The sequence below is a fragment of the Lentinula edodes genome (assembly GCF_021015755.1).
Source record: "Lentinula edodes strain Le(Bin) 0899 ss11 chromosome Unknown C8R40scaffold_44, whole genome shotgun sequence".
NCBI classification, from domain to species: Eukaryota; Fungi; Basidiomycota; class Agaricomycetes; order Agaricales; family Omphalotaceae; genus Lentinula; species Lentinula edodes.
In genome coordinates this window covers 237,745-253,431 of record NW_025764350.1, presented here as the reverse complement: position 1 = coordinate 253,431, position 15,687 = coordinate 237,745, and the positions used below count along the sequence as shown (strand labels likewise).

At 44.7% G+C, this 15,687-nt stretch overlaps 4 protein-coding genes across 4 annotated transcripts; 3 read left to right on the top strand and 1 right to left on the bottom strand.

Moving 5' to 3' along the window:
- Positions 1-6,358: 6,358 nt before the first annotated feature.
- Positions 6,359-7,360, bottom strand: C8R40DRAFT_1175555 (uncharacterized protein; the record flags this gene model as incomplete). The annotated part of the gene is made up of 1 exon (XM_046232349.1): positions 6,359-7,360. The coding sequence occupies one exon, from the start codon at positions 7,358-7,360 to the stop codon at positions 6,359-6,361; it is 1,002 nt and encodes a 333-aa protein (XP_046081627.1).
- A 405-nt stretch (positions 7,361-7,765) lies between these two features.
- C8R40DRAFT_1175554 (uncharacterized protein) lies at positions 7,766-8,346 on the top strand (the record flags this gene model as incomplete). The annotated part of the gene is made up of 3 exons (XM_046232348.1): positions 7,766-7,775; positions 7,828-7,914; positions 7,964-8,346. The coding sequence occupies 3 exons, from the start codon at positions 7,766-7,768 to the stop codon at positions 8,344-8,346; spliced, it is 480 nt and encodes a 159-aa protein (XP_046081626.1).
- Positions 8,347-9,939: 1,593 nt separating this feature from the next.
- C8R40DRAFT_1056676 (WD40-repeat-containing domain protein) lies at positions 9,940-10,230 on the top strand (the record flags this gene model as incomplete). Its single annotated transcript, XM_046225098.1, has 1 exon — positions 9,940-10,230. One exon carries the CDS (start codon positions 9,940-9,942, stop codon positions 10,228-10,230), a length of 291 nt encoding a protein of 96 aa, XP_046081625.1.
- Positions 10,231-13,971: 3,741 nt separating this feature from the next.
- On the top strand, positions 13,972-14,687 carry C8R40DRAFT_1175553 (uncharacterized protein; the record flags this gene model as incomplete). The annotated part of the gene is made up of 2 exons (XM_046232347.1): positions 13,972-14,110; positions 14,176-14,687. 2 exons carry the CDS (start codon positions 13,972-13,974, stop codon positions 14,685-14,687), a joined length of 651 nt encoding a protein of 216 aa, XP_046081624.1.
- Between the last annotated feature and the right edge of the window lie 1,000 nt (positions 14,688-15,687).

Here is a 15,687-nt window from a genome sequence, read left to right as displayed (position 1 = left end):
CAACCAGACCAGTCCCAGTACCCACCACACGTTGCCATACGTCCTACCCACCTCCCGTATGTCCTCTGCACCTCCCCAAGTATTTCTGACGCAGCTACCCAAACGTCCTTCACCCCGACACGCATACGAAAACCCTCTAGCCGATAACCCCTTTAAGTATTAATCTCGATTACCTCCCTCCCTCCGATTAGCTACCTCATGCCTCCAGATGTTCTCTTGTTCACTTCCCGTACCTATTTAAGTAACGCCGCAATGTCCTGAAGCCCCAGCTTGGTATATTTTGAACACACACCCTTTTGCATACGTCCAGTCCCTGTCCCTTTGTACCTGCTACCTATACGGAATTCTCTTTACTCTCTGTTTCTCTACCTCTGTTTCTCTCTACTCCTGTCTATTGTCTCTCTGATCGTCTATACGATCGAATATACGCTTTCACTTCAAGTCTAAGCCTTCCGAGTGAGTCCCCGAGCTCCCTCGAACATTACTAAAGCTCCCCAACGCCTACACGCTTTGGTGAGCTACCCTTCCCCAAACCTCCAGAGCTCCCTAGCTACTTCGTAAGCTTCGGGACCTCGATCTAGGTAACGTCAAAGCTACCCCTCACGTTGAACTACGTACCGCTTCTCCGTTACCACCTCCCCCACTCGAGGACGTCCATCCTCAAGCCCAGCCCCCAGGGACCTACCCTCCCTGGCATATCCCTTCTCGGGAGCTTATACCCTCGAGATCCAGTTACATATACGACCTACTCGATCCTATATTGACGTTCTAGCGAGTACAACTCCTACTACGCAATATCGTACAGTCCCGCACTCTTCCTTAACCTCCCTACGCCTTAGGGACCTCCCTGGACCTCCTAGGAACCCCCTCAAGGGTCATCATCTCGTCGCTCCAGCCACTACTAGGTCATTCCCGTCCTCGGTCACGGTTCTCGTAGCTCCCTTCAAGCTCCAGCCTGCTCTTAGCACGCTACAACATAAACCTCCATATACCAAAACCTACCCTAAGACCTATTTTGACCCAGGTCTTACACATAGATGGTTTCCTTTAACGAAATATCTGGAGGCTTGTTGGATGAACTGTTTGAGCTGTAGTGTAGAAAGTGAAGTTGGTGTTGTGAAGGTTGTTAAGTAATCTTGTATCGTATGGAGCTCGTTCCGCTGCTTGGCTATGAGGGATTTTCACATTGTCCAATGCTTCCACTGATGCCATTAGACAGAAGGCTGAGGATGTTCCGGTGTCTCTATATTCCACGATTCCTCCGAGTCGATCCTCCTTGTCCCATGCTCCAGCTATCCATATTCCTGCACTCAAAATCTCATCTACCCATTCGTCTGCTTTGCCTTCTCGTTCATCTCCTTCATCTACTGTTCGTCGTCTCCTCGATACTCCGTCAGGTCCTAGGAAATTTTTTCCCAGTACGTGTTTGAGGTCGAAGTCGAATAGTTGAATAGCGGCAATCCAGCAGTTCATGGCGGCATTCGGATGCATGTCTGGGTTGTTGATCATGCCCTTCACACACGAAGCATCCATCTCAACAATAAGCTTTTGAACTCCGATAATGTAGATTTTCATTGCGTGAAAGGCTCGAAAGAGGCCATAAAGCTCAATTTTGGCCTGGGAGTAACGAGCTTTGCGTTCGTTCCAAGCGATGGACCAAAAACGAGATGGGTGGCGACGACCATCTTTGTTGTCTTGTGAGAGGATGATACCACATGCGATGTAAGAGGAGTCGACGGCCATGATGACAGGAAGGAGGGAAAGGTAGTCGATAGTGACTAACACTTCGCATTTTGACACAGCATCCTTGGTGTTTGCCATAGCTTGCTGGTGCTCTGGTAGCCATATGAATGTGACATCCTTTTTCGTGAGGTCGACCAGTGGACGGGTGATTCGTGCGAAGTCCTTAATCCAAACACGAAGTACTCCTGCCGTTCCCAAGAATCCTCGGACTTCAGTGATGGACTTGCAAGCTGGCCAAGACTGAATCTTCACAACTTTGCTGTTGTCTGGGAGTCGACCTTCATACGTGCACACCGTTCCTACGATTTTAAGCTCTGGAACTGCTACTTTGAGTTTCTTTGCTGAGACCGTGACTCCAGCATGTTTGAGTTGATGGAGAATGCAATTGAGATCCAGAGCGTGTTCCCAAACAAAGCGACAGATACCTGAGTTTTCCACCAATACTTCGTAGTCTCCTCCCTGCTTTTCATATCGAGTTTCGGGTCCCAAAACTGGTAAGTCATCTATAAAATCTGGAGAGACTTCGGTCTCATCCTGTAGCAGAAACGCGACGTGACCATGGAAGACTGGGACAGAGCCTGTCCATCCCTGGGGTATACGTGCTAGGCGAAATGTTCCGACAGGAGTATCGAATGTTGTGGGGTCTCGAGAGTCTTCGTGAAGTGTCCCATGATCGAATCCTGCGATTACATCGATACCAGAGTATATCCCTCGCCCGCCACACTGCTCAATGAAGAGATGGATGATAGGTGGCTGGCCTGAGTCGCGAACGGTGATTGCTTTGAGTTTCTTTAAGTTATGGACGATGCGTAGACCTCCATCTGACTTCACAACTACGAACCATTGGGAACAATATGAACTATTCGAGGGTTCGTAAAGTCCTGATGCGACCTTCTCCCGAACAAGTTGAATGACCTTGTTTCGAATTCCTGGTGGGATTGGCAGTGTTCTATCGGCCCATGGTGTATATGCTATCATTGGAATCTTCAGGGGAGGAAAATAGTCTTCGCGGAATTGACCCTTCTCTGTCTCGTCCCAGGCTATCCCCATCTCATTCTTCTTCAAAACATCTGCCATCAGTAGGCGTTCCTCAGGCCATAGAAATCCGTTTTTCAATATGCCGAGTCCTTTCAGTCGTTCCTCCGTTAGACGTACTCCAGGGAGAAACTGTGGTGGATTTCGTGAGAGGCTTGGAAGGGTAAGAAGAGGGTCCTCTGGGAATCTTCGGATCACCTTAGCATAGTCAAGCATGACAGTCGGGATGGGTTGAACCTTCTGCGCAACACGCTTATATGCAAGAATGTGGTGGATTTGATTGTGTGAGTAGTTGGAATGAAAGATGAAGGCTGCCAATGATGTTGGGTTGCTCGGATGCTGGATTTCCCCGTCAGTCAACATATCGAGTTGAACTCTTTCCCACATCCGAACCACTTCCTCTGGCGTTATTGAGTTGTCTGGCGGTGTCTCGATATCCTTTAGTATTGTTTTGACTGTCCTCGATCTCTGCCTTCCCATTGGGTCATGTACTGTGACTAGGACATTCTCGTCTGTCTCCATCTTCGACAATCGTACATGTCTCTGCCAAGGTCGCCCCAACAAAACTTGAAACGGACTGTTTGTGACGATGAAAGCATGGGCCCATGTCACCAGTCCGTCCACAACAATTTGCAAGTATTCCGTGCACCCTTCCATCCGTTCACGGCTCCCATTCGCAGTTTCCATTGTAACCATCTTCTCGGGATTTATTCGGAGGCCCATCTCTTTGCAAACATCGGCTCTAATGATGACGATTTCCGCCCCGTCGTCAATGAGTGCTGTCTCTTTCTACCTTCCAAACAACATGACTTCAATCATCCGTACCGGCGTTGAGTATTCCAGGTTCAGGGACTCCTTGGTACGGATTATTGCTTGGACTGTTGGTTCATCCGTGGTAGTGGGAATATGTTGGACTTTCGTATGGTCTATCCATTGCTTTCGCAAGTCGCTACTAAGTGATACGAGATCACGGACGGTCACATCTGGAACTACAACATCCAACGTCCTTTGGAACATCTTCGTAGCGGCGTTTGGATCCTCTGCTTTGGACTCGTAGGTGAATGCAGGTTTACTTCCGGATATGGTGAGTGGTCCTGGCAGGTTTACTGGAATCTTGGGTTGCTTATGAGTTTCTTTGGCTTTAGGTTGATCCTCCGTATCCTCTTCGCGCTGTTTTTGCTTGCCAGCTGAACGCGTTACTGCCATCCCTACATTCTCCTCGACCCTTTCCAGCTCCAGGGGTGCCATCCATGTATCACCGTCTTCCTCTATTGCATCCACATCTATGATCTCCTCCATTCTTCCTTCCACCCTCGACGAACTTGCAGATGTATCTTCGTTTGCCTCCACCGTTACTGCTCCTGTAATGGCTTGGCAGTCTAAAAACCGGCAAGTTTGAACTCTCCCTGTCTATGACACCTTTTATACCTGTCGTGGGGTCAGACGGAATCTGCCGACGTGCTTGGGGATGGTTATCAGGCCAGCAGAACCAACGTCCGATTTGGGATACTCGGCTCGTTCGTAGATATTCGGGAAGATGGGTACAGTCACGGATCAGGTGGTTTTCTTTGCAGAAGAAGCAAAGGATATCTGCTGGGAGAGGTCCTGGAGCTTGTCTCTGCATCCCGTTACCTCTCCTGTAGTTGTTCCTTTGTATTTCAATCGAGTTGGGATACGTCGCTGGGGTTAATGGGCGGTTTGGATATGGTGCCATCTGGACTGCAGGAATCGCCGCTGTTGTCACTATTTGCGGAATTGGTGGAAGTGCTGCGATAGCACCTGCAACCACTGGCGAAATTGTTGCTAATCTGGCATAAACTCCTGCGTAATTGACATCCTGAACGTTCAATGCACGGAGTTGTTTGGCGAGATCTTCGACACTATCCGTCTGCGGCTTCTCAACAATCTTCGTCCTCACTACTTGCTTCACCGTCTTCTTCCTCTTTGGCTTCTCTTACTCCGACTCTTCACTCTCACTTGAATCACTATCTTCATCATCCTCACTTTCACTCGTGGACTCAATAACGACGACCTTGCCTTCCTTCTTCTTCTTTGGCTTTGTGAACATTTCGGCAATGGGGTCATCAGACTCCATGCCCAATACATCATCACTAAAGACTTCGCAACCCATCTTGAAGGCTAGTTCCATGTCCGGAACTGTGGTCCTGTCGAATGTCGAGTCCTTTAGCTCAATGCGACCAAGAATCTCCTTTCGGTCGTGTTTATGAAGACCATACCAGAAGTAGCGGTTCGACTCATCCACCGAAACCTTCTTATCGTCCTTCAATAGTCTCGACATTACTCGGAACTGTCGGTAGTACTCGATAAGATCCCCTTCCTTGTCAATTCGGTTTTTCGCATTCTTCTCAGCAAGTTTCTTCAAGCCTTTTACTGTGTAACGATGTCCTTTCTTGGAACCCGGGTAAGCATCGAACAATTCTGTCTTCATCTTATTCCAATCTTTTTCCCCATAGCCGTCGAGTGTTTTCCAATAGCGCTTTGTCTGTCCGTTGACGTACTTCAAAACAGCATGAACCCGTTCCTCATCGGTGAGTTCTTGTGCTTTCGCATGACCATCAAATTCCTCAAGAAATTCTCGTAGTTCTGCATTTTTCCCTCTGAACTTAGTTGGTGCTTGTGTTGAACCTGGGGCTGGCATATACGATGGACCTTTCGTAGCCGCGCGCGTGGGTGTAGTCGACATTGTAATGGGTGAAATTCGTGATGAAGATGGTGGAGAGGGAGTTAATGGAGAGAGTGAAGATACTGTTGAGGGAGTTGTTCCGAGAGAGGTCCACTCACTGGTATGTATTTCTTTCGTTATGTCTGCACTGGGTTGTCTAACGTCTATGTCTGTTCTGTTGTCTTTACGGTGCGATGTTTCCTCGGGGACTAGGTACTGTAGCCGCTCTGTGTCTAGGGAGTGTCTATGCGCCGTTGATGATATGCCCTTTCGTGCTGGCAGAAATCTTAGCGGTTTTCCCGACGCTGTCAAGTTTGGATGTTCCGACGAAATCTTAGCTATCTTTCTTAGCTTGCGGTGGGCTCCAGATGTAATGCGAGTCTTCCTTCCGTCCTCGCGTCGACGACTTGTATACCGTAGATGGAAGCCAAGTGCTGATTCCCCCGAATTACCCGAATGTATGTACATTTGTAAGTTAATATATTCTATTGCCGATTAATGGCAAGCCGTGCATGTAGTCCTATCGCATCCTCTACAGAACGGAGAAATGTAGCAAGAAAGCAAAAAACAATGAAGTAGATCTATGAGACCCCAAGGCCATTGGGTAAGGGGGAAAAGAAAAACAACAAAACAGTTGATTTACTTCAATGTCCTTGGACAACAGGCATCAGATGCTAAATGGCACTCTCTCAGAAAATCAGTAGCTACTAGCTAGCAACAAACATTGAGAACTATCTTGCAGAAAAACTGCTAATTGTCTACTACAACAGTGCTATAGAAATAAATTCTCCTCAATGAGTTCGAAGTGGGAAACCACACCTAGCTAAAACCTATGTAGGCAGTGCACATTCTGATACTAAATCATCAAGCTCAATGTTCTGATCAGCATTCACTGCCCTATTTAACTCCCACCGATTTAGTCCCCCCTGCTATTGACTCTATCACTATATGCCCTAATAGATTTCCTCTTCCTCCTGATAACAGAACCTCTGAAACAAGCATGTTTCCGCTCATGTGCTCATCAATTTCCAGAGAAATCAACACCTTCTGGCCAACTGTGACTCCTGTTATATTGATTGTTCCCAGAGGTACCCGATGCAGTGGACCTCCAGCAACCAGATTTACTGTTGCAGTATCACCAGAAACTACCATGTATCTGAAGCATATGCGAGGAACAGATGTGGTTTTTGGAATAAGTATGCATAACACATTCTTGCAAACAGTTTCAATGCCCAAACGAAGAGAAGTCAGGCTGCTGATGAACAATGGAGCTCGGGCTGTGATTCTCCTGAATGCTTCCTCTGCTGCTTGGAGCTCAGGAGTAGTAGTTGTGAAGCAAAAAAATGCAAGGGATGGAAGTTTGTTGGATAACTCTGTGACCAAACTTTGCGTAGGTTTTGTTGGAAGATGGGTTGTAAGGAATGCATGAAGATCTGGTCCAGTAGTTAGTGACTTTGTTTCTAGTGTTTGTAACACACTATGAATGCTCTGGAGTATGCCTTCCACAGTGGCATCACATACAATGCCAGCAATTACTTTGGTCGAAAAAATTCCGTCTTCACTATCACTCATGCAGAGCTGTACTCCTGCATGATTATCTCCTATATTTAGCACAAGCTCATTTCTGGGTGACCAATACCTTCTCCCCGCAGCTAAAGCATGATGGAAAATTTCTGCATGGCGGATAGGGTATGGGAGAAAAATATCTAGATCCTGGAATGTATCAAAAACAATTTGTTCTTCCTGTTCCGAAAAATATGATGGGATGGTAATAACCACATGTGCCTTTTTCTCACTGGGAATGTACAGTTTGAGCCGCATGACTGCAGAATGAAGATCAGGAGTGATGGTTTCTTGGAAAGAGTGCGGTGTACCACTTTCTTTGTCCAAGGGAATCATTGTGCAATATATGCAAGAATTCATGGACAATGTGAAGAATGATATCCCTAATGCAATACTGTAAGAGATGGGTGGCATGATGACTATTGGTGAAACGGGTTTCTAGCACATCTTATGAGTCTTTTCCATCTGTGCCTATTTTTCATCATTATGTACAATTGATGGTCTCATTTGCACCAGTACCGGAACTACGGAACTTGATACAAACAATCAACATTATAAATGAGGACCGGAGCGCCAAGGGAACTTGAATGCTATCCATCTGCCAACATGACCGAATTACCCAAAGCATAGAATCAAAGTGAAGCTAGGCAGACTAGCAACTGATTTCATGAATAAAAACCAACTCTCAAGTACAGTGCCTTGCGTATTGCATCAAATTTTTTCCAATATAATTTGCACTAAATGGAACCTGGTAACAAAATATACAGTCACATTTACAGGCAGTGAGATTGACCCTTGCTTAGCTATCCATGCCCTACCTTTTGCAGCAAAACTTGGCAGTCAAGGAACTCAAACTGACAGGGCATTGCTTCAGAAAGCCATAGATGAAGGTAAGCAAGTGATATGTTCAACTGTGGATCAGTATTCTGAATGGTACAGCCAATACACGCCTTGAAACACTTGACTCAGTATTGCAAGGTCCACATGCAAATACAATCATCCAGAAGGCATTTGGCTCCCAAGCAGATGTGCAGAAGATTCACAGTTGTGTTCAGAAGCTTGTTACAGGAAAAGTTTTCATTCCTGCCGATGTAGATATGGAAGCAGGGAATGGTGCTGGTGGTGCCACAGATCCTCAAAGCAAGCATATCACATTTTCACTGGGGTATTTCTCTGGGACAACAAAAGAAGACAGTGATAGACGTGCAGGTACCTTGATACATAAAGCCTCTCATGCTCTGTGTGGAACCTATGATTACTTTGATCATTCCAACTGTGAACCGACTACTCTCAAAGCAAACAATCTTAATGGGTGTATGTAATTGAGTGATCAAATTGATTTGCACTAATAACTATATTTTCAGATGCTGATAGTCCCGACTTTGAAACCCTCCTGAAAATATGCTCAAGGAATTCTTATTTAAATGCAGATTCTTATCGTATGATAGCAATGAGCTGAATTTCTGCAGGCATTGATTCTGATGTATAACATGACTGATCTTTCCTGATTGTGAATTCTTCATAGTGGAAGTATCCAGCAGCTACTAAACAACAAACATAATTCTCACTTATGGCAGGGCAAATACAATATTTTTTGAGTAGTATCCCGATTTATTTTGTGATTGATTTTAGTATACTCCAATTCACTTATGGCTGGGTCAATACACTATTATCGTGTGAAATACCCGGACTTATCTCATTACCATACTGAATCCTCATAATGATTTTCGCCATCTGGAAGCAGAAGCTCAATTATGAGGAAAATCTTGTTTTGAATTGAAAGAAACACCAGTGACCTACTAACGATGCTGCTACATTTCTTTGCTCCAGACAATTTCCTACTTCCAGTGGCCATACAAAAGTCATTGTTGCCTATCAATCTGGAGGGTACTCCTGTACAATCACCGAGGTTCTTGGGGCATTGTTGAAGGGTGATCCAGATCTTGCCGAAAAAGACAATCAATGAACGGATGAAATTGCTTGTAGACTCCTGGAATGCTGCTGCAAAATCCAAAGGTTTACACACTTTTCATCCTGCAATTCTTATTGATATGAATGTTTGAATATTGATTTAATTCTGATTCCTTTAATGGAAATCATTCACAAGAATTAACTGCAATGCATGAAACTTCCATTCTAAAACTGGCCAGAACATCCTGTGTATCATAAAATTAGTTTCACACACTCCAAAATATATCTGCACAGTGTGGAAGAAAGTTTAGTGAAATAAGGACATAACCACCTACTCGACTCTCGACTTGTGAAATCGGTTACTGAGAACAACAATTTTGCTTAGTCAAGATTGAAAAAGGCTTTGGATACAGAACACCCTCCGAGTATCAACCAAACAAAGCACCCAGAATTATATTCACCTTTCATGCATTTCCAGATTATCTCTTTGACAAGGGCTGTGCACATACCTAATATTGTAATGCACCACAGCAGCATAGAGCTTTGAGCTGTCTATCTTTGGATATTATGTGTAGGAATAGATAAGACTCAGTTGAGCCTGAGTGTAAAGATCAACTGTATTAGTACCTGTAGGAATAGATAAGACTAAGAATTGTATAAGTACAGGTTTGAATAGGGAAACTGGAAATGAGTAAACATACCTCAGTTGAGTGTAAAGATCAACTGAGGGAATAACTAGCGAAACGAAAGATATATAACCCGATCACCAGGTCGGGTTGGTAAGCCGAAACATAGGTAACAGATAAGCAGTCAAACGGAAGTATAGTATTGAAGGAAAAAGGAAACGTCAAAGCTAGGCGTACGGAGTACTCTCCAACATTATGTATTCAAAGCTCAAGTTCAATATTGCTGGATTGCATTCATTGACACCGCACCGGTACTTGAGCACCCTTCCATCCCGGAAAGGCACCATATCAGGGATAGAGAAACATAAAACCCCAGGTATGAGCGGACAGATGATGGTCAAACCAACTCAAACTCACGCAGATCCGGTAAATTCAGTTGAATTTGTACCAGATGAACATATGATTGTTTCTGGGTCTTCTAATGATTCAATCAAAGTACGAGATGCAAACAGTGGACATGTCATTGGCGAGCCTATTCATGAACACACTGGCCATGTGATTATAGTTCCATCTTCACCTGATGGAAGGAAATTTACTTCTGCCTCCAATGATCATTCAGTGAGAATCTGGGATGCACAGAATGCTTCATTGATAAGGGAACAACTCTAGAGACATACTAGTTATATGAATTCAGTAGCATTTACAACAGATAGAGGGAAAATCATATCTGACTCTGAGGATCACACAATCAGGATTTGGAATGCAGAAAGTAGACCAAGAATTGACAAACCACATCCTGGACATACAAGCCATGTAAAATGCATTTGCATTCTTGCCTGATGGACAAAAATATTTTTTCTAGTTCAATTTATTTATCATTCAATCAGAGCCTGGGATGTGAAGAGTGGCCAAATATGTGGCAAACCCCGGAAAGGTCAGACAGACTGTGCACAGAGTCTTTGAATAGGCATGGTTCATGGCAGGAGCAATGAACTTGCATTATGTGCATGTTCTTCTGTCACGTTCTCACTAAATATGAACAGAATTGTATCCAGGCTTGATGATTGCACAGTCAAAAGTAGAAAGTGGACAAATGATTGATGAACCTCTTCCTTGACCATACTAAATGGGTAGATTCAGCGGCATCTTTAGAGATGGTGATAAAATTGTGTCTGGGTCTCGAGATAACACTATCAGAGTCTTTGATGGGCTAGACATGGGAAAATGATAGGTGAACCTTTGTAGGGTCACACTGGTTGGGCAAAATCAGTTGCATTTTCTCTGGATGGATCTGAAATTGTTTCTAGCTCTCAGGATCACTCTGTCAGAATTTTTGATGTAAGGAGTGGAAACTGACCTCCAATACCATAAAAAAATCTAAAATTTAGGAAAATTTAGTCCAAGAAGTTGACAACAGGGACCATAAAAAAGACATTAGACCAGGAAGCATTGACTCTCTAAAATAGAATCTATGAAGCTTCAATGTAATTGTGAGTCACTACAAGTTCACTACTTGATGATGTCAGTGAATCTGCAGGGAATGGTTTGAAAAATCCATAGCTACAAATTGCATTGGAATAATAGAGTAATGTAGTGACATGCAGGTGAAATGTGAATGGTTCAACTAGTAGGGTAAAGAGGAGAGAGAAAAAAATCCATGAGGACTGGAATTGACCTACTCGATCAATGTTCAATGCTGACGCGTTAGCAACCCATGGTATAAGAACGAAACGGAACGGGTCAGTGTTGCGCGTGGAACATTATATAGAGAACTTGATGGACCCAGATTGCGAACATGTACCAAGGCCTACTCACAAAATCCACGGGGCTGAATACATACATGTCCTTCCATTCCCTTCGAGTATCAGGCATGATGTGTAATGCTCTAAGCCGTAATTGGCTCGCCACCGCTCCCCATGCTACCTCTTACCAGCTGACATCTTGGAGTAGTCAAGGGAGAAAGGACCTAGACGGAATATTGGCAATATCGGAGCTCAATATTTCGAGAGCTAACGAGTCCGAGAATGAGTGGATATGAATGATACAACCTACCAGAAAGAAGGTCTTGAAGAGCACCGCATTTAGGATTCTACAACTATTTGACTGAGTGACTAAACTGCAGGAAAACGGGGGATACTCACCGTATGGCCCACTCGTACTCAATCAACCAAATCTTCACTTCTCCGGATCCTGTGAAGAACGTCGGTACCCCCGAGACGGTCAAAATTATTTAAAAAATCCTATCGCGCACGCGAGTAAAGGACAGGAGTGGATGTTGAAGATGTGGGCGACGTCACCACTGCATGATAATTGCAGTTCTCTCATAGGTTATGAGATCTTGATACCGGGGGATGAGTGTTATGGGCTGACAGGTGGCTGGTGAGAGATCTTCATCTCGGAATACCACAGGAGAGCTTGTGAGTGATAGTGCTGCGGCAGGCGGTTTGTTAACAAGTCTGTGACTACAGAAGACCCATTCTCAATGATGAATCAGTAATGAAAAAAAAGCCTCAGTACACCACCATCATGACCCTCGTTCAACATATTCTCTCCATCCATGCCTCCTAGCGCTTTTGACGTTCCCTTCTTCCCAACGCGTCGTCAAGGGACGTGAAAGCGGCAGATGGGATTGGGGTGTTTTCGTGCGTTGCCGTGGCGTGGCATAATTGCCTGGATCGAGGTCAGTCGAAAACATCCGGATGATCAGTGATAGATAGAATTAGATAGATCATCAGAAGAGACTCACTAGCACCCTCAGGCCTTCCATAACCCGATCCCCTCAAACCTCCATCCTATCAATACCATTACGAGTCATCTTTTTCCTCTCGGTCTTGGAGCAGCGGCGTCTCGGAAAGTAGGGATCCGGGTTTAAATTTGCAAATGAGGTTGGTGATGGTAAAATGATGGAACGTAGTGGATGTCTATGAGAGCTCAGTGAGACTTAACATGATGGCACTATTGAGCCGGTCACGTTTGGTGATGTGCTGCCGGAATGATCTCACAGAAAGCTGCGACATGCAAGACTCGACATTCAACGTTCAACACCCACCCACATATCGGTAGAATTAAGAAGTTGCAAGAATCACTATACACCTACTTCCATTTACAGCTACGTTTATATTGTGTGCCCTTGAAGGGCTCCGATAACCACTGATACCCAGATCATCCCCTGTCACCTGTGTCGTGGTCAGTCGCCTACTGCCAAGTAGGATTTATTAGACTTCAAGTGAAGATTGGACGTTCCCACAGAAAGCTACAACTTGCAAAACACTACGAGATAGTATTCAATAATTCAATGATTTTTAACATACAATTCAGAAGTGACTCCCCTGCCAATTGCTCGACATCACGACGTTCACACTGTTTTTTGAATCATTCATTAACCGCAAGTAAGGCTAAGTGCTAAGGCGCGGGGAGCTGCGGCGACCAGCTAGTTGTACCTGGCTTATCCCATCGGTATACGGTAGCTCATCATCAACATCAGCTGGTGCGTTCGACTTTCATCTCTGTGCTCGTGCTATAGTGTCCTCTCGGATTCAGCTGTCAAAACCTGCGCTTACAAATAGACTGCTCAATATTCCACGAATCATGTAAGAGACTTCAGAACTTAGAAGACTTACCCTCCACGTATGACATATCCTTGCTCTTATCACAACCCATGCCTTCAACATCTCTTCCCAATTTGTTGCCAATGGCTTTGACAGTGAAAGGAACGGATCAAATTCGTGCGTCGGGCTTTTCCCGTGTTGCGTTCGAGGAATGTCCGATGGGTATAGCTATGGGGGTACGGTCGAATATCAAAAGCGTTGCGGAACAACGGGTGAGAAGAACGATTTCCATTAAATTTGATCTTTCAAAGCCCTCCTCTCCAGCTCAGTCATCTACTGCTCTTGCTCTCTTCCTATCCTACCCCCCGCCGCCTCAGTCCTTTCTCGATGTAAAATGAGACAAGGCATAGAAAGGCTATGCTGCGTTATGGTTTCACCCCAACCAGTGTGCATCACGAAAGTTCATGCCAGAGGTCCGGTTGAACCTGTGCGAGGCTAAAACAGTGGAGCTCGTACCGATCAGGGCACCTGGGAGCACCTGGGCCGCCGAAAATTTTGTGATATAAGTACCTTCTTCGAATATCTGCGCAGATCCCATAAATCGAGCCAAGCCCGCAAAAAAACCCACTTTCAACAGTAACGCTGGTCGGTACGTCGAGATCACTTTTGAATCTTCCCGCCTTTTAGGGTTATACTGCTTATGCTGTTGGTATCGTTATAGTTCAGTTTGACATTCTCCTGTCATAATCCGATTCGCCATCTTTGACCGTCTCCAACTGGTGTGTAGTGCTTAATTCATCGATGTTAATGATGAAGTGCCAAAATAACTTTTCCATACCCCCATCCTTCCAGTGCCTCCACCATGCTCGTTGTACTCAATTTTCTGCCGTGTTCATTCCTGACGCTCTTCTTGCCTTTATTTTCCACTATCCTTGGAGTCGTCTCCGCCGTACCTCTAACATCCTATGATTCCTCTAAAGGCCAACTTGAACAACGTGCTCGTACGTTCTTATTTCTATCAAATAGCAATCACTGCTTTTGCTAAAATATAAAACTCTTCATTCAGCAACTGTTCACAACGTCTACCTCTACCGTTCAAACAAAGGGTTGAAAGTTCGGGAGAAGATCGACGCAGAATTTGTCCTTTCTCAGGACCAAGACTGGGAGATTACTTTTGGCAGTGGACCCGGCCTCAGGTCCCAAGAACTCATACGTGGCATCTGGGCTATTGAAATCATCGAGGATAAAAAATATCGTTTGGGGGATCTTTTGGGGTTTATCAGCATAAAAAACTCAGAGCGTAAGAAGATGTTTGAGGATATCAAGAAACTCAGAGGGTCCACGAAATTTGATGTGCAGAACAGGTTGATGGGTTTCTTCAAGGCGAGTAACGATGGAGTGAAGTTTACTGGGAATATTGACCATATGGGGAATGATTGGAAGGGAGATGCTTGGGATAATGCATATATGGCTATGACGGATCCCGGAGAATATAAGAAAAAGTTACAAGTGGGAAGAGGGAAGTGGAATGTCGAATTACGGTTAGAGGAGCAAAAGAAAGCAATGGGGTCATCATAATATCCCCAACCTTCCCAACCTTCCTTACAGTAGTGTACTTGTCATTCAGTAACATGACATGTCAGTTTATAGTGGATGATGGGATGAATTGTGGTCGTCATAAACATAGCACATAGGGTAAGATAAATTATTTGAGTTTACATCCCAGCGGATAACAACTTAATGTGTACATATGTTGTGCTATGCCACTCAATTCTGTTCAAGACTCCAATTCGTTGGACGATTTATTGATTCTGACGACAATGGCGACTCAAACAGAATTATGAGAGAGCAAAGACTCATTGAAGAAACCAAGTTATTGGAGGCTAGAACGAGTTGGAGACGAACGGCGATCAAAAGACTTGATACATGTCGGGATAACGATGTCATGATCGTTGATAATCCAGAAAGAACGCAATCATAGTCACCAATCATTGCTCACTGTTGTTTTTCCACCTTCTGCATCAGCGTTAAGCTTGCTGGACGTATGACGCGATGAACAGCAATGAAAACCCATAATCCGTTCCCCGTTTTCGCTCTCATTCCCATTCAATCCTACACCTCCGGCAAAGAGACGAGAATTCGAAGGCTGGTTGTAGACACTGTTATCCATATTCTCGGCACTACCTACATCTTCAACGAAACATAAAAATACTGATCCCCATCAGCCCCCTGTTACCCATCCCCCATATACAACTTTCTGAGTCTCTTGGGTCTTAAGTACTAAGTAGTAAGCGGTCTGTCACGTACATCATCGTTTCAAGTCTTCATCCTAGTCCTCTCACCATAGAGCTCTGCAAATGTAGTGACTCGAATTTCAAACACTCGATGTTCACGATGTTTCAAGGTCGAGTCGGATAACCAAGTCAATAGTTTGGCACCATTGCAGAACCCTAGTAGGGAGGATGTTCAAATCATATAAACCAGTCGGTGACTTCCGGATGGTGCTTTTAAGTGTGAGAGGAAGTGTTGAGAACTGGGTCGGATGTGGTCCTTTTTTCATTAAGCCATTCCAAATTAA